Source organism: Pan troglodytes, chromosome 23 (genome assembly GCF_028858775.2).
Source record: "Pan troglodytes isolate AG18354 chromosome 23, NHGRI_mPanTro3-v2.0_pri, whole genome shotgun sequence".
In the NCBI taxonomy this organism is placed as follows: Eukaryota; Metazoa; Chordata; class Mammalia; order Primates; family Hominidae; genus Pan; species Pan troglodytes.
Window position 1 is genome coordinate 27,229,628 of NC_086016.1, and position 18,223 is coordinate 27,247,850.

General features: G+C 47.6%; 1 protein-coding gene across 7 annotated transcripts in view; it reads left to right on the forward strand.

Moving 5' to 3' along the window:
• Positions 1-18,142, forward strand: part of KIAA1671 — a 245,237-nt gene extending 227,095 nt beyond the window's left edge. For all 7 annotated transcript variants that reach the window (XM_054675950.2, XM_009438006.4, XM_054675952.1 and 4 more), the window contains 4 exons: positions 2,367-2,491; positions 5,658-5,800; positions 11,398-11,480; positions 13,103-18,142. In XM_054675950.2, the coding sequence (XP_054531925.1) occupies positions 2,367-2,491; positions 5,658-5,800; positions 11,398-11,476 (347 nt within the window). In that variant the 3' untranslated portion in view covers positions 11,477-11,480; positions 13,103-18,142. The remainder of the gene's footprint in view (positions 1-2,366; positions 2,492-5,657; positions 5,801-11,397; positions 11,481-13,102) is intronic.
• The last annotated feature ends 81 nt before the right edge of the window (positions 18,143-18,223 follow it).

Here is an 18,223-nt window from a genome sequence, read left to right on the forward strand (position 1 = left end):
GTGGGCGCCGCCCGTCCCGGGCCCTTAGCCCGACATCTCCTCTCGCTGCTCCTTGTGCCTGCTCACCTCGGCCGCGTGCAGCTCCTCGCGCAGCCGCTCGCGCAGTGCGGCCAGGTGCGCCTCGCGGATCTCCTTGCTGAGCTCCATTTGTAGTTGAGCTTCTCCTCCGCCTGGCGGCTGAAGTTGTTATTCTCCTCCAGCGCCTTGTGCAGCACCTCGCGCTCGTGCTCACGCCGCTCCACCGGCTGCGTCAGCACCTGCGCCTCCTGCGTTGGGAAGGGAACGGAGCCGCTTCCCCTGCCCAATGCGTTGGCCTCCAGGGTGGCACTCCCAAAAGTGGAAACTGATTTCTTGTTATGTAGAACTTATCAGAAACTAGGTAAAACAGTGTTTTGAAGGTTAGTGTATTAATTGAGGCTCTTTGAGTTACAAGAGACAGAGACATAGCTTAATAAGGTTTTACTATTTCTGCTTTTATTTTGATTAAATCCACCCCTGTATTCTCTTTAGGTTTGCTCGCTGGTCTTTTTTCTGTATTCCTGAGTTGAAAGCTCAGTCCATATATTATCAATCTTTTCTGTTTTCTAATGCATCATTTAAGGCTATACATTTTCCTCTAAGGACTATTTTGGCTGCTTACTGTATCAAAACCTGAGCTGAATCTTGAAGAATGGATAATAATGAGTTAGGGAAAGTTATTCCAGGCAGAAGTATCAACAAGATCAAAGGCACAGAGATGTGGAAAGAACATTCTGTGTGTGTGGCAGGAGCATCCCTAAGCAGTTTCGTGTTGCTCAAGCTGGGAATAGCAGGATATGCTGGAAAGGTAGGCAGGGGCCAGATCATGGAGATCCCTGATGCTTTGCTAAGGAGTTAGATTTCGTCTGTAGATGGAGAGCCATGAAAGACTTTTAAGAAGAAACAGGCAGGGCGTGGTGGCTCACGCCTGTAATCCCAACACTTTGGGAGGCCGAGGTGGGTGGATCACAAGGTCAGAAGATTGAGACCATTCTGGCCAACATGGTGAAACCCCGTCTCTACTAAAAATACAAAAATAGCTGGGCATGGTGGCACGTGCCTGTAATCCCAGCTACTTAGGAGGCTGAGGCAGGAGAATCGCTTGAACCCAGGAGGCAGAGGTTGCAGGGAGCCGAGATCGTGCCACTGCACTCCAGCCTAGCGACAAAGCTAGACTCTGTCTCAAAAAAAAAAAAAGAAGAAAAAATTTTTTCTTGCAATGGAAACTAGAGCAGCTGACCTGCCCACTCTATGTAGACACAGCCTTTTTAGTCCTCAAAAACATCTTGTAGATGCCTTTGTTCATTTGGGATTTGCCCATAGCAAACATTAGGATGTCAGACCAGGCTCTGAGCTGAGTGAGGGGCATTGCTTCTGACCAGATACCTTAAAGAAATGCTTGGAGAGTTCTCTCTCCCACTCCTATCCCATTTCTGTTATTAAAGGAAATGTTTAAGTGCCTCAGGTGAGACCTCTCTGCACTTTCTTGGTTTTCTGAGCCAAGCTCTATTAAGCCACCTGGAGCAAATGAAGACCATAATAGGGACAAAAGCACACAAATACCCCCAGCTGGAACGTGGCAGCAGCACCTCTGGCTCCCGTCAGCCTGGAGGAGCCGGCCAGGGGCTGGAGGGGGAAGGCTGGGTCTGTGTTTTCTTAGCGTACCTCAGTTCCCCGGGTAGCCCAAGGGCTCCAGAGCACCAGGTCTTGCCTCTTTCATCCCCGCCCCCTCCTCCAATCCTCACTGTGCCCATGCCAGCATCCTGGTCTCAGGGAAGTAGAAACTCCTCCCATATCACTCCTGGAAGAGGGGGATAGGCAGCCCATCACCCAAAAGCTTGAGTGATCAGCTCAGCCTCAAGCACGGGTCTGGGGTTAAGTCCTGGATAGGGGAGCTGGGGTCAAGGAAAATGGCTTCCTGGTCCACCTTTGGGCCGCCTTTCCACAAGACACATGAAGCTCTCCACATTCTCCTCTGAGAGCATAACCTCGGTGCATTGTTGGCTGAAAGCATTCCTATCTACTTTCCTGCCTCTGCCAAAGATTTCCTTCTATTTCCCTGACTTGGAATGAGCCAAGGGCCCAGGAGATGGGTTTGCCTCTGTCTTCCCGCAAAAGAAAACCTACTCTGCCTGTTGTCAGTATCTTCTGGCAAGAAGCAGAGTTGTGAGAAGAGAGAGCATGAAAGCAGGCACCTGGGTGGTCCTCATCTGTAAAATGGGCCGTAGCGTCTTCTGTGCAGGTCTGATGTGAGCACTGCATGAGATACTGCGTGCAAATTATCTGGCATGTAGGACCTCAGTACATGGCAGCTGCTGATGAATTCAGTGCCCTTTTCTTTGCAACAGAGGAGAAATCACCCAGGAAGGAAGAGTCAGATGAGGAGGAGAAGCCATCCAAAGCTGAGAGGACCCCCGTCAGCCATCCTCAGAGGATGCCCGCGTTTCCAGGCATGGATCCGGCAGTGCTAAAGGTACCAGACCTCTCACCAAGAGTCACCTGGTGGGCATGATCCTCAACCTTAGCAGCGTAAAGAACAGATTCCGGCTGGGTGCAGTGGCTCATGCCTGTAATCCCAGCACTTTGGGAGGCCGAGTCGGGCAGATCACGAGGTCAGGAGATCGAGACCATCCTGGATAACATGGTGAAACCCCGTCTCTACTAAAAAATAGAAAAAAATTAGCCGGGCGTGGTGGCGGGCACCTGTAGTCCCAGCTACCTGGGAGGCTGAGGCAGGAGAATGGCTTGAACCTGGGAGGCGGAGCTTGCAGTGAGCCGAGATTGCGCCACGGCACTCCAGCCTGGGCGACGGAGCGGGACTCCATCTCAAAAAAAACCAAAAAACAAACAGATTCCTTCCTTCCGTCCTTCCTTCCTTTCTTCCTTTCCTTCCTTCCTTTCCTTCCTCCCTCCCTCCCTGTCTTCCTCCTTCCTTTTGTCCCTTCTTCCTCCCTCCCTTCCTACCTCTCTTTCCTCCCTCCCTTTCTCCTTCCTTTTCTTTCTTTCCTCCCTCCCTTTCTCTTCTTTCTTTCCTCCCTCCCTTTCTCTTTTCTTCCTTCCTTCCTTTTTTGTCCATCCTTTTTTTGTCCTTCTTTTTTTCCTTCCTTCTCCTTCCTTCATTCCTTCCATTTTTGAAATAGTTTAAGTTTCAAAGGGAGTTGCAAAAATAACTCAGGGAGTTTCTCCATACCCTTCACTCAGCTTCACCCACATGATAGTGTTTCACATGACCATAGCACATTGGCAAAATTAGGAAATTGGCTTCTACCATTAACAATACTACCAACTTACTTGGCTTTCACCAGTGGCCCTGTGTTGCTTAATCTCCACTTTCTGACTCTCCTCCGCCCCCAAACCTGCTGCTCTGGTGTCATAGCTAAGCCTTGGTTTGCTTATCTGTAAAGTGGGCTGAGAATCCAACTGGTGACGCTCACCGGTGCTGAGCATCAGGTAAGCAGGAGTGAACAAACCCAGGCTCCTGAAGCCCTTGAGGAATCCGGTCTGCTGTGGAAGGCAGGCACAGAAAATGATCATTTCAGTACCAGATGACACAGGAAGCCAGGGCTGGAACCAAGTCCCAGTCTCCAAATTGCACCAGAATGCCAACTGTATTATGCAATGCTGAGGGAAAGGCTGAGCTGCCTCCCTCCTCCCCACCTCCAGCTCTCACAAGTGTCTCTCATAGTCCTGGAACCAAATGGCACTTAATTTGGGTGAGGAAAGAGGCCCTTTTGCCCCCCTGTTCTGTCTCAGACATCATGTGCTTGCAAACTCACTTTATGCTCCAGCAACCTTGCAAAAGGTAGCTATTCGTTCCCCTTTTATTGAAGAAGAAATGAAGGCAAACAAGCCTGAATTGTTGGTGGAATTTCTCAACTCTGTGTATCCCATGCAGGCCACACAATCCCCGTGTGGGAGCGCCGTGACTCTGTTGCTCCTTTAGTAGACGGAAGTTTTGCTTTTCTGTCATTTCTTCCACGAATAGAAAGTCAGTCAGTAGTGGATGTGTGCTTGTGTCTGTAATTGATTTTACAGGCCCTTAAAGTGTGAACATCTTTCAGTCACTAGAACTAGGTTGGAGGTTTTCTGACTTTCTTTCCCTCCCTCCCTCCCTCCTTCCCTCCCTTCCTTTCTTCTTTCCTTCCTTTCTCTTTCTCCTTCCTTCCTTCCTTGTTCTCTCCTTCCTTCCTTCTTCTTTTTTTGTTTTTTGAGACTGAGTCTCACTCTGTTGCCCAGGCTAGAGTGCAGTGGTGTGATCCACTGCAAGCTCCGCCTCCCGGGTTCAAGCGATTCTCCTGCCTCAGCCTCCCGAGTAGCTGGGACTACAGGCGCCGGCCACCATGCCTGGCTAATTTTTTGTATTTTTAGTAGAAACGGGGTTTCACCATGTTAGTAAGGATGGTCTCAATCTCCTGACCTCCTGATCCGCCCGCCTCGGCCTCCCAAAGTGCTGGGATTACAGGCGTGAGCCACCGCATCCAGCCTTCCTCCCTCCCTCCCTCCCATCCTTCCTTCCTTCCTTCCCTCATTTTCTTTCTTGCCACAGAGCAAATGATCTTATAAGGTAGCTTAACGCAGGAGGCAGACAGCCACAGGCCCTGGGTGTAGGTGAGATGGAGGCCCTGGGGCTCCCATGTGGATGCACCGAGTAACTGCTGAGGCAGATCTTGGGATTCCAGAACACAGCTCCAGTCCACTGTGCTCTGTGAAAACGGGGCTCTGGCCATTCATTCATCAGTGTTAGCTTAAACTTCAATCTCTACCACAGCAGTGCTAGGCGATTATTAACAACCAGGGGAGGTTGCAGGGCTTGTCCTGGAAAGAACCCTGGAGTTGGGCTGCGGGCAGACCCGGTGTGAATCCCAGTTCATAAAAGCTGTGTGACTTCAGGCTAGACCTTTGAGCTTTGGGCTCTCTCACCCTGTAAAATGGGGAAAGCCAGGATCTGCCCTAAAAAAATCATACACACATGGAACGAACTCACATTTGTCATATTACTTGAGCCTGGTAGAGCAAAAATGATGGGTGATCAGTGCACAGAAGCTATCAGTGGACAGTGGTGATGACTGCTGTTGCCGGGGGCTGACCCAACACGGCCTGGGAGAGAGAAGCCACTTGCCACCACTCACACCTCAGGTCCCGCAAGGGAATTTTATGCACACCATTGTATTCCATTCCCAACATGCCCTCCAAAAATGGGTGGATATTTGCCCTCTGGTTTTCTTATGGGACTCTGATGGACTGTCGAAAACTTCATTTTATTTACATGGCTCCAGGAGTAAGGAACTGAACGGAGCTAAGCTGCAGCTGTTGGATGGAGGGAGCTGCTCTCTCCATGTAGGGTTCTCAGGGTGGCATGCCGTGTGCTGAGTGCACTACAAATGGTGGCTTTTCAGCAAAAGAGAATGTGATTATGTGGGGTTTGGGTGGTGATTCGATCTTGGGGGTTGAGGGTGGCTGCTTGGAATGCCAGACTGACATCTGACTTTTCTCAGCACCCATGTTTCCTGTCTGGGTTTATTCCGATTCAGGGGGCCCCGAGTGTTTGCAGAAGGCTCATTGTACCTGACATTTGCATGGGAGGGGGCCCTTCCCCAGACAAAGGGCAGCTTATAGACTCAGCTCTCTTTTCTCCCCAGGCTCAGCTGCACAAGAGGCCAGAGGTGGACAGTCCTGGCGAGACCCCCAGCTGGGCACCCCAACCCAAGAGCCCCAAGTCCCCCTTCCAGCCTGGGGTGCTGGGCAGTCGCGTGCTGCCTTCCAGCATGGACAAGGATGAGAGGTGAGGGGTCTTGGGGAATGGGGGTCCCTCTCCTTCCAAACTCAGGGTATACTTCTAGAGAGGTGCTCGCATAGGTTTTAGAGCTGAATAGAAGAGAGTTTCAACTTTTTAATTTTCTCTAGCAGCAGAAGCTTTGTTCATGTGAATTCTCAATACTCAGATACCTAAAAGGTACAACACAGGCCGGGGAAGGAGGCCAGGAATCAGGCCAGCTGGCCTCTCCTCTTCCCCCGCCCACTGCCACCTGCTACATGGAACGCCAGGGCACCATTGTTGGAGAACTACTGATCTAGTTTAGCCCTCTCCAGACCGATGGGGAAACTGAGGCATTCTCCCTCCTCTTCCCCTTTGGGGAAGTATCTTTATCGTAAGAGATCTGGAGGACCTGGGAAGGTGGATCAAAGGGCACGGCCAGGTTGAATGAGATCAGTTTCACTCCCTTCGTGGAACAGCTATCCCGATCCTGGGCTGTTGTGTGTAGAGACGAGCACAAAGCAGCTTCTGCCCCCCAAGAGGCTCTCAGGCTCTCAGGCTCTCAGAGGGGTGTTTCAGCAGCTGGAGGTGGAGGTTAAGAACAGGGGATCTAAGGTCACACAGCCAGGGTTTAATTCCACCATTGCTGCTTAAGAGCTGCATGACATGGGAAAAGGTACTTGACCTCCTGAACCTCAGTTTCCTCATCTGTAAAGTGGGTTTTCTAACCTCCTAACCTTCCGAGGTGGTCATGAGGATGAAACAAGAGTGTGTCTAAAGCCCTGTGCCTGAGCCCTGGGATGTAGAAGTACTCAGTGAAGCAGAGTGGAAATCTTATCATGAGCACTGTTAATCCATGAAAGTTAGGGATTGTTCCTGATGCTAGAGTTGTAATGATAGTAAGGGCTGGCTGGATCAGAGCAAGAGTGGGTAAGCTATGGCCCACAGGCCAAATCCAGCCCACATCTGTTTTTGTGAGTAAGCTTTATTGGAACACAGCCACATGCATTCATTTATGTATTGTCTATAACTGCTTTAGTGCTACCACTGCAGAGTTAAGAAGGAGCACAGATGCCCCACAGCCCACAGAATCAGGAATATTTTACTCTCTGGCCCTTTCTCTGACCCCTGTGATGGAGGGAGGCAGATGAAGGGCTCATAATGCACACTTGAGGATGGGCGGCAGAAAAGACTTCCAGCTGGGTGCAGTGGCTCACGTCTATAGTCCCAGGACTTTGGAAGGCAGAGGTGAGAGGATCACTTGAGGCCAGGGGTTGGAGGCTGCAGTGAGCTATGATTGCACCATTGCACTCCAGCCTGGACTAAAGAATGAGACCTTGTCACGAAAAATAAAAAAAGAAATAAAGAAAAAAAATTAGCTGGCTGTGGTGGTACATGCCTGTGGTCCCACCTACTCCAGAGGTGGAAGTGGGAGGATCCCTTGAGCCCAGGAGATGGAGGCTATGATCGTGCCACCACACTCCAGTCTGGGCAATGCAGTGAGTCCCTGCCTCTCTAATAAAAAAAAAAGAAACTTCCAAGAGAAGGAGATACTTGAACTGAATCATGGTGGACAATTGGGTCTTAGCTGGACCACGGGCAGTGAGAGGGGATCCCAGGCTAAAGCCACTGCACATGCAAAGGCCTGGAGGCCAGATGTACCTGGGAGCCTCAGGCAGTGTAAAATACATAGCGCAGAGTGGGCTGTGGGAACCAGAAGGTGAGACGTTAGAGAAAGACAGGGCCATAGTTGAGACAGTGCCTCCCTGTTCTGGTAATGCCAGAATTCTGGCTCCAGAGTCAGTGGAGGGCTCCAGCATTTCTCTGTGGCTGGAGGAACCCCCAGACTAGGGCCTCAGAGGCACCTCTGGAGGCCTGGGCTTGTGTCTCCACTATTAGGCAAAGCTTGGCTGAAGTCTGGAGTACCCTAGACCCCCGTCTGCCCAGGGGGCCCTCTTCTTCCTCATTCCTAGGCTGGCAGGCATAGCAGTTGAAGGCCTGCCCCTAGACTCCAGAGTCACCTAATCTCTCATCCCCTCAGGTGCAGACCCCCACTGTACCACCAACAGGCCAGCATCTCTTCCAACCCCTCCTGGGCCACGGGTCTCAGGAGCTTTCTCTGAGAACAGAATCAGTCACGTCCTGTGTGCATGTGTGTTTGATTATAAAAGCAGTGACTGTAGAAAATACAAAAAGAATACAAAGGGGAAAAGAAAATCATCCACGATCCTACTGTGCAAAGACCACTACTGTTGATATCTGGGCATCTCTCCTTCCATTTTCTTTTTCTTTGTAACGTAGCTGAGATCACGATGTTTGCGTAGTTTGATTCCCCTGCTCCATGTTCCATATGAATGTTTTCCCGTGCCCGTTTAACAATCTTCATAAACGTGATTTTTTTTTTCTTGAATAAAGTTTTAAACAATGGCGACTTTATTGTTTTTTGTTGTTTTTGAGACAGGGTCTCACTCTGTCACCCAGGCTTGAATGCAATGGCATGATTATAGCCTCGACCTCCCCAGTCTCAGGTGAATCCTCCCACCTCAGCCTCCATGAGTGGCTGGAACCATAGTTGTGTGCCACCATGACTGGCAAATTTTTGTATTTTTTTGTAGAGACAAGATTTCGCCATGTTGCCCAGGCCGGTCTCGAATTCCTGGATGATCCTCTGCCTCCCAAAGTGCTAGGATTACAGGCATGAGCTACCGTGCCTGGCCTGACTTTATTGTTTTTTATTAAAATGTTGTGTTCTCATTATAAGAAATTCTGAGAACACAGAAAACTGCTAAGAAGAAGGTAAAAAAATAAAAGTCAAAAGTAGTACCATGTAGATGGTGGCTACTCGGATGTATTCACTTTGAGAAAATTCATTGAGCTGTGCACATTTTGATTTGAGTACCTTTCTGTATGTGTTCTTCCATTTAAAAAAGTTTGAACAGGCTGGGCATGGTGGCTCACGCCTGTACTCCCAGCACTTTGGGAGGCCGAGGTGGGCGGATCACAAGATCAGGAGATCAAGACCATCCTGGCTAACGCAGTGAAACCCCATCTCTACTAAAAATACAAAAAATTAGCCGGATGTGGTGGCGGGCGCCTGTAGTCCCAGCTACTTGGGAGGCTGAGGCAGGAGAATGGCGTGAACCCAGGAGGCAGAGCTTGCAGTGAGCCGAGATGGCGCCACTGCACTCCAGCCTGGGAGACAGAGCGAGACTCCGTCTCAAAAAAAAGAAAAAACAAAAAACAAACAAACAAAAAAACAGTCTAAACAAATCTCACCTCCCCAAAACAATTATTGTTGACCTTTGATAAACAAAAGGCAGCTCTGTATGCTGTATGTCTTATGGGCATTGTATTGTTCAGAGTTCTCCAGAGAAACAGAGCCAATCGGGTGTGTGTGTGTGTGTGTGTGTGTGTGTGTGTGTGTGTGTGTGTAAATAATACAGTTGATCCCTGAACAAGGCAGAGATTAGGGGTACTGACTTCCTACGTAGTCAAAAATCTGCATGTAGCTTTTGACTTTCTAAAATTTAACTACTAATAGCCTAGTGTTGACCAGAAGCCTCACTCATAACCACATACGTATATTTTGTATATTATATTTTATATATTCTTACAATAAAGTAAGCTAGAGGAAAGATGTTATTAAGAAAATCATAAGGAAGAGAAAATATATTTCCTGTTCATTAAGTGGAAGTGGATCATCATAAAGGTCTTCATTCTTCATCCTTATTGTTTTCCCATTGAGTAGGCTGAGGGGGAGGTGGAAGAGGAGGGATTGGTCTTGCTGCCTCAGGGGTGGCAGAGGCAGAAGAAAATCCAAGTGGACCCACACAGTTCAAACTGTGTTGTTCAAGGGTCAGCTGTATATACATGTACGTATATAGATATGTATGCACGTGTAGACACACGTATGTATGTATAGAGATTGATTTTAAGGAATTGGCTCATGTGATTGTGGAGGCAGGCAAGTCCCAAATCTGCAGAGTAGACCAGCAGGCTGGGGATGCGAGGAAGTGTCGAAGTCCAAAAGGCTTCCCTCTTCTTCCTGGGAGGCCAGTCTTTTTCTTTTTCTTTTTCTTTTTGTTTTTTTTTTGTTTTTGTTTTTTTGTTTTGAGATGGATTCTTGCTCTGTCGCCCAGGCTGGAGTGCAGCAGAGCCATCTCCACTCACTGCAACCTCCGCCTCCTGGGCTCACACCATTCTCCTGCCTCAGCCTCCTGAGTAACTGGGACTACAGGCACCCGCCACCACACCCGGCTAATTTTTTTTATTTTTAATAGAGACGGGGTTTCACCATGTTAGCCGGGATGGTCTTGATCTCCTGACCTCGTGGTCCGCCCAGCTCGGCCTCCCAAAGTGCAGGGATTACGGGCGTGAGCCACCGTGCCTGGCGAGGCCAGTCTTTTTCTATTCAGGCCTTCAACTGAGTAGATGAGGCCCTTTCATATCACGGAGGGTAGTCTGTGCTACTCAGCGCCTACTGATTTAAATGTTAACCTCATCTAAGAAAAAATATCTTTGCATAAACATCTAGAATAATGTCTGACCAAATATCTGGGTACACATTAGGTTTAAGTTGATGCATAAAACTAACCATCACAGACACTTACCTGGATAGAGAGATGGAAGGATGAATAGCTATTTGCATGACAAACGGATGGATGGAAATAATTTTATATAGGACGAATTTTTTGTTTGTTTGTTTGTTTGCTTTTTGTGGAGAATGGGGTCTCACTGTGTTGCACAGGCTGGTCTCAAACTCCTGGGCTCAAGCTATCCTCCTGCCTCTGCCTCCCTAAGTGTTGGAGTTACAGGCATGAGCCACTGTATCCAACCAAGATAAATTTTTATAACTGCAGATTATCTCATAGAACGGATATATCGTGATTTATTTCAGCGGTCCCCAACCTTTTTGGCACCATGGACCAGTTTTGTGAAAGACAATTTTTCCACAGACCAGGGGTATAGGGGGGTGGTTTTGTGATGATTCAAACACATTACATTCATTGTGTACTTTATTTCTATTATTATTACATTGTAATTAGAATGAAATAATTCTACAACTCACAGTAGAGTCAGTGAGAACCCTGAGCTTGTTTTTCTGCAACTAGATGGTTCCATCTGGGGGTGACGGGAGACAGTGACAGATCATCAGGCATTAGATTCTCATGAGAAGCTCGCAGCCTAGATCCCTTGCATGCACAGTTCATAATAGGGTTCACACTCCTATGAGAATCTAATGCTGCCGCTGCTCTGACAGGACGCAGAGATCAGGTGGTATGTGAGTGATGGAGCAGCTGTGAATACAGATGAAGCTTCGCTCACTCGCCCACCACTCACCACCTGCTGTGTGGCCTTGTTCTAACAGGCCATGGACCAGTATCGGTCTGTGGCCCGGGGGTTCGGGACCCCTGATTTATTTAATATTCCCCATTGTTGGACACTGTGGTTAATTTCTACTTCTTGCTTATCAGTCCCGTTAATATGGGCATCTTTGCCACCTCTGAGTGCTTGCCCCAGCCCCGCCTGGGCCCAGGGATAGACAGTCGGATACCACTCAGTCCTGCCCGCAAGGAGCCCACAGTCTGGTTTCAACTAGTCTCTTACTGGCTTTGTGGTTTCAGATCGGATGAACCCTCTCCCCAGTGGCTAAAGGAATTGAAATCCAAGAAGAGGCAAAGTCTTTATGAGAACCAAGTTTGACCAGGTATGAAGGGGCTCTGTTGGGGAACCTGGGAAGAGCCCTGCAGTCACAGGAATGGGGAACTCAGGGGGGCCATGCTTCAGAGACTGGGGCTGTTGTACCCAAGGAAAGAGGCTGTGTAAGGGGAAGAGTGAGGGGTGGGGGATGTTCTGAGTTCCTGTAAAGAGGATGGTTATGTCTGTTTCCATTTAGGGAGAAAACAAAGCTGGGCTGCCTGGAGTGGGTGAAAGGTACCAGGCCAGGAGGCAGGTGACTGGGGCTCTGGGCTCATGCACTTGGCTGACCCTTCTAGCTGCATCACAATCCCCTCTGATAAAACAAAAGGGCGGGGACATCAGAGGTTAGCTTAATAGAAATGGTTACCTGTTTTTTGTTTTTTTTTTTTGAGACGGAGTTTCGCCCTTGTCACCAAGGCTGGAGTGCAATGATGCAATCTCGGATCTTGGCTCACTGCGGCCTCTGCCTCCCGGGTTCAAACGATTCTCCTGCCTCAGCCTCCTAAGTAGCTGGAATTACAGGTGCCTGCCACCATGCCCAGCTGATTTTTATATTTTTTGTAGAGATGGAGTTTCACCATGTTGGACAGGCTGGTCTCGAACTCCTGACCTCAGGTGATCCGTTCACCTCTGGCTCCCAAAGTGCTGGGATTATAGGCATGAGCCACTGTGCCCGGCCAGAAATGGTTACAATTTTTATAGGGGGAGTGTTTCATGTACAACCTATGTAGTTAAAAATGAATTTGAAAAAATATACATTAAAAATTACGATTAGATAGGCCCTGGTGTAAGTTGCAAATGACTGAACATCATGAACTTAAGTTTCCTCATCTGTAAAATGGGTTAGCAGTGTCCACACCACTGAGCTGTCCTCAGGGCTCACTGAGAATGCACCTGTGGTGCTTGACTGAGCGCTGCCTGTTTCTCCTCAGTATAGGAGCTCATGGTACGTGCACCATCAAAGTCAGCGTTGATGCGATGAGCACAAGAGACTCACCATCCCTTATCCACAAAGCCAAATTCCAGAAAGCCCTGCAAAACAAAGCTTTTTCCTAACTCAGTGGTAAAACCTGACCTGAGTGAATATAATTCTACTTTGACTCTATTTTCCCCACTTTATATGAATGTTCATAATACACTGCAGGAATATTATCTGCTTGATTATGGTGGTGTTACATATGTATATATATACATATGTGTATATATTACATGATTATGTATGATGCATGTGTGTATGTATAATAAATACTAAAAATTATAAATTCCCAAATAAAACTATGCTCAAGGGATTTGGATAAGGGATCGGGACCTGTGTTTATTTTGTGTTTGGTGCAGTACATGTAATATCTCATTTAAGCCTCCAGCAACCCCTTTGAGGAAACTGAGGCTCAGAATTGAGACTGGAACCCTGACCTGACCCTAAATTTCATGTTGGTTTCACTGTATTCCATGCCTGCCACCCTCCTCACCTCCCCTTTCCGCCCAACACAAAAAATCTCTTTTGTGACCTTAGGCTTCTAGGGGTGACTTCATTGGAGAATATCAGGTGAGATTTTAAGGACTGAGGTTAGAGAGCAATGGAGCCAAATGTTCCCACTGCTGACACCAGTACTGTCCCTTCCTCTCCAGGCAGGGAACACTGCCACATCTACATAACAGAAGCCTTAACCATCAGAACCCGCAGACGAGGCCGAGCTGCTGCCATTTCTTCCTGCACAACGCTTACGTGCCTGGGCCCTTCCCATTGGATTGAGAACGCTATCCAGTGCCCCTGTCCTCGCCAGGCTCTCCCTGGATCCAGACGGGAAGACCCAACCTCCAGGAGCACTCACTCATCTCCCCAGACAGCACTTCAGGCTGGGAAAGGAGCCAGGCTGCCCAGAAACATCCATGTGGGTGGTTTTGCTTTTTATGTAAAAATTTGCATTTCTACCTATTTTAGACACCTTCATCAGCTCCAAGAACATCAGTGTGAGGCTGGAATTGTCTCCCCAGGTTCTGAAAAACACCTGCATTTGTGAAAGCACCTCCTCACCCGACCCCAGGGCAGGTCTTTTTTTGGAAGGACATTTCCAAGGAAGATCAAACTGTTCATTTTCTGCTGTAGTCTCGGTGCAGGGTATTACCGCTGGGTTGAGGTTTTCTATTCTTTTTTTTTTGGTGAGTTCCTTCTTCCCCTTGAGGAATCAGCAGTTCCAATTTTTAAACATACCCTCCCTGATTATGTGTATTTCTCTTTCTAGTGGGGCTGTGTGCATCGTTGGCCTATGTTATTGTATGTCATTTTTGTTTGCTTTAGAAGGCGATAAAGCAATAATTCAGCTAATTTTCTTTGAAACTTGATAGGTGTATATGTGTTTACGTTAAAGGACAGGAGGAAAGATGTGCGAATAATTTGTTCTGAAGTATCCAGTCACCTCAGGTTATCTTATCTCTATCCAAGCTGTTTAGAAGTTATAATTGTCACTCTTGTATTTATTTCCATGGCTTCTTTTCATTTGAGCTCTGGTTTCCGTAGGGTGACCTTTGCCCCTTGGCCTTAAGGGTTCATAAACTGCAGCCCAAGTGGTGGTGCCTTTGCTTATGAATCATCAGACCTGCCCTAGTAATCTTTTTCTCCAGAGTCTTCTTTGAACATGACATGGGCTGCTGGCATGGAGGAGTTGTTCCAAACTGGCTTCAGAACAGATGCATGAATGAAGGGTACTTTTTGCTTTTGCTCACCTCATTTTCCTCCATCTTTCTTGATGAATCCATTATTTGCAAATGCTGTCAAAACATGCTTTCCTTCTCCCTGGCTACCTCTCAGGAGTTCATTTGTCTCTCTATCTCAGCTTCCTCCCTCATCTTCCTTTACCCCTCTTCTCTGTCTTAGTGGGTGGATGGGCATGGATAGAAATCCTCTGTTTCTTTAGGTTAGGATAAACACCTGGGCCCTGGTGAGGCAGTTGCTGTTCAGCACCAGGGACAGCAACTGCAGGGCTGTGAGGCCGGAGCCCACCTTGTGTCCTGTTCGATGAGCTTTGGTTACTGATGAGCAATTGCCAGACCATGTCACCCACCCAGCCTTTTACACCTGGGAGCCTCATGCATCTGGGTTTGGGAGTTTGGCCCTGCTGATGATAGTTTGTTTTCTCTTCATTCCCTGAATTAGTCATCAGTTCTCCGTGGCCATTTGGGGATTCATGCCTGCAACTGCTTCAGTCGAATTCTTTTTTAAAGATCCAGTTTATGTTTTATAATAATTTTGATCTTATGGCTTTCAACGTCAATAGGATCCCTTTTAAAAATACCCTGCTAGTGTTTTGTTTTGTTTTGTTTTTCTGAGACAAGGTCTTACTCTGTTGCTCAAGCTGGAGTGGAGTGGCACGATCATAGCTCACTGCAGCCTCTAACACCTGGGCTCAAGTGATTCTCCCACCTCAGCCTCCCAAGTAGCTGGGACTACAGGTGTATGCTACCATGACCAGCTAATTTTTAAATATTTTTGTAGAGACAAGGGTCTTACCATGTTGCCCAGGCTGGTCTCGAACTTCTGGGCTCAAGCAATTGTCCCTCCTCAGCCTCCCAAAGTGCTCGGATTACAGACATGAGCCACTGCACCTGGCCTGAAACACATTCCTAGTCTTTTGATCCTGACTTCTTATCTTGGCTGCTGTCTCTCTTTCCTTCAGGTGGAAAGGACCCCTTGGTACCATCTCAAGCAGTAGGAAAGGACCTGCTCTTACATATATTGATGGTCCTCATGCAAAACTCTCAATTCTTAATTAGTCATGTCTCAGCTCAAGGATATCAGACAGGAATGAAACACACTTGAAAATGAGATTGACCTGGAGATTTTTTTTCCCTAATCTCTCATACCTTAATTGGAAAAATAATCAATTAATTCTATGTTAATTAGGATATACAAAGTTCACCCTCCTTGAAAGTGACTAGGGCAAGCCCTGAAGATCTTCCTCACCTTTTATTTTTCTATAACCTTGTCTCCTCCAGCACCACAGGGAAGACAATCACAGTGGGTCAAGAGCGACCCTCTTTCATGCGGGCTCCGCCATGACCTCTGAGACCTGCTTATGATCAGTGCAATGAAGTTAGAAGTAACTGATGATTGGGAGCCTTTGCAGATAGCTGGGCAAATGGGTGATTTACTTATCCCCATTCTAAATGGAGTGAGCTCTCTTTGAGGCTAAGCAAGGAGGCGTTGTATGCTAGTTTCTAGACTTTGCCTGGAGACCCCTTTGGAAATCTGTCTTCTTTTTAAACTCACTTAATATGCCTTAATCATCTGTGTGTAATGGAGTCATCCGCTCCTCATCTAACCCTCCTCCCCTGGGGCTTTGGCTGTCCTCAATGAGAGTTTCATGCAGAATGGAAAATCCTCTATATGTACAATCTCTCTCCCTCTCATTTCTCTTCCTCCTCACCTCCACCACCCCTTTGCACATCAGCATTTTGACAGCTGGTCTTTTGAGAAGCCTGTATCTTTTTCCTCTTCAGTAGATACCCTTCTTCGTGGTCCTTTGCCTAATCAAACAGAGGCCTTTGGCCTTTGAAAATCCATGACAAGGCCTCAGAAATCAGTATTGTGGAGGATTACTCCATGCCACCGGAGAAACTCTGGTGAAAGAGAAACCTCGTGGTCTTTAGGATGTTGGGATTTTGAGTGAACCTGACCTGATAGCCTCAGGATTCAGGGAAAGGACAGTCAGATGGCGGTGTTTTCCAGGGGGACGCGCCAAATCATGTGGTTTCAGACAATTGTGTTTGCCTTTGTGCCTCCCTGGAAGGGAGGCCAACTTAAGGGTATCACCAAGAAGCCAGAAAAGAAATAGGCATGAGCCTGTGGTTTTAAACTTTACAGGCTGGGCAAGGGATTTAGAAAGACCCTTAGCATGATTTTCCTAAAAGAGACCTTAGCTGCTCCAACCTGGTGCTGATAGCTGCTTTGTTGATCTATGCTTTAAAATTTTTCTTTATAATGCCCCCAGATGGCTCCTGGAACTAGTCATAATTGCAAACTGTAAAAATCCCTCCTCCCCAGTGTAGATATTTAAACCAGAGTAAGTGATGGGGAGACATTCTGTGGTCTCTGAATGTGCCTTCCCCCTCACCGTGTGTTAAAACACAAAAGCCGAAGTTCCATGGCGTCATGATTCCGAGGGGCTGGAGGGATGGGACCCACTCCACATCTAAAGGGGATCTGCTTTGGGCTCGGTCCGATTAGCGAGTGGGGGACTCTTGCTGTGTGCTAAGAGGCTGCTAGGACTCACCCAGTTGGAATTCTGGGTGGGCTCGGGAAGTTTAGAGCCACGTAAAAAGCTGGTAGGCATGAGTGTGCCAGGTCTTTGCCAGCCTGCGTCTCCTTTTGCACCCCCCAATCCAGAGTTTGCTTTCTTTTGACTAAATTGGCTCCTGCAGGGGGAAGGGCAGAAAGCTAGGCCCTCTGCTCTGGAAAGTCGGCCTGAGGTTTCCGGCAAGTTAACCCTTAAAATGGACACCCCTCAGCCCGCCCTCCCCTTTGGCCCTCCCAGAATCTCCTTCAGTGGTTGCTCTCACACCTGTGCCGTAACATCATCTTCCGTGACTTGGACGGGCACTTCCTTGACAATTCCTGTTGGCATCACACGGGCTACAAATTATGCTGTTTTCTAAAGAATTTGAACTTTTTTTTTTTCTTTTCTTGAGACACGGTCTTGCTCTGTTGGCCAGGCTGGAATGCAGTGGCACAATCATAGCTCACTCCAGCCTCCAACTCCTGGGCTCAAGCAATCCTCTCATCTCCACCTCCAGAGTAGCCTAGACGACAGGCGCACATCACCACGCCCAGCTGATTTTTTAAATCTGTTTTGTAGAAACAGGATCTCACTATATTGCCCAAGCTGGTCTTAAACTTGGTCTCAAGTGATCCTACTGCCTCAGCCTCCCAAAGTGCTGGGATTACAGGCCTGAGCCACCATGCCCAGCTGAATTTGAGCTTTTTAATAATCTCATTCCACATAGCCTTATAGATCCTGTAAATAGGGGGGGGTCACAAAAGTAATATATTGTGTTATGGAAGATAATTTTGTACTGTGCTGTTTCCTAAATCATACCAATATCCTAAAGTCATGCACTTCCCAGATGATCGTGATCCTCCAAATGCTTTGTAAGATGGGGCAGGGCGTGGAAATATATATATACACACACACACACAGAGACACACACACACAAGTATAGTATATATTTTCCTAACCTTTCTTCTGGGTCCTTCCTCAGATCTTTGAGTCACGATAGAAAAGGAGCTTGAGTTCTTTGTGTAGGAAAGTTAAGCTTCCTGCCTGCGGTGTTCTTGCAATTGCCTTAGGAATTCACAAGCTCTAGGAGTTCTGAACGGAAGGCAGACGAGAGGCACTTTATCCAGTCCCAGAAAGAATCTCTAACCGTGTGACTGAGAAGTCATCTAGAAAAACTTATATTTTTAATGTAAAAACAAATGGGGCTTACCAGACCTCACAGAGTATTGGACGTCTACAAGTGCTTTTATATTTTGTAACTGTAAAGAAGTTTCATATGCACAGAAGAGCAGTTGGAAATCTGGTCGACTGCAATAAAACAAGATGACCTTTGCATGTACAAAGATGTTGCATTCAGACTATGAAAATAGCAAATAAAGCTTTGGTGCAAGTTGCATTGGAGAAGTCGGTGCGTCCATGTGTGAATGAATAGAGTCTCCCATGCATGCAGGCCCTGACTGGGGCTGGCTGAGTCAGT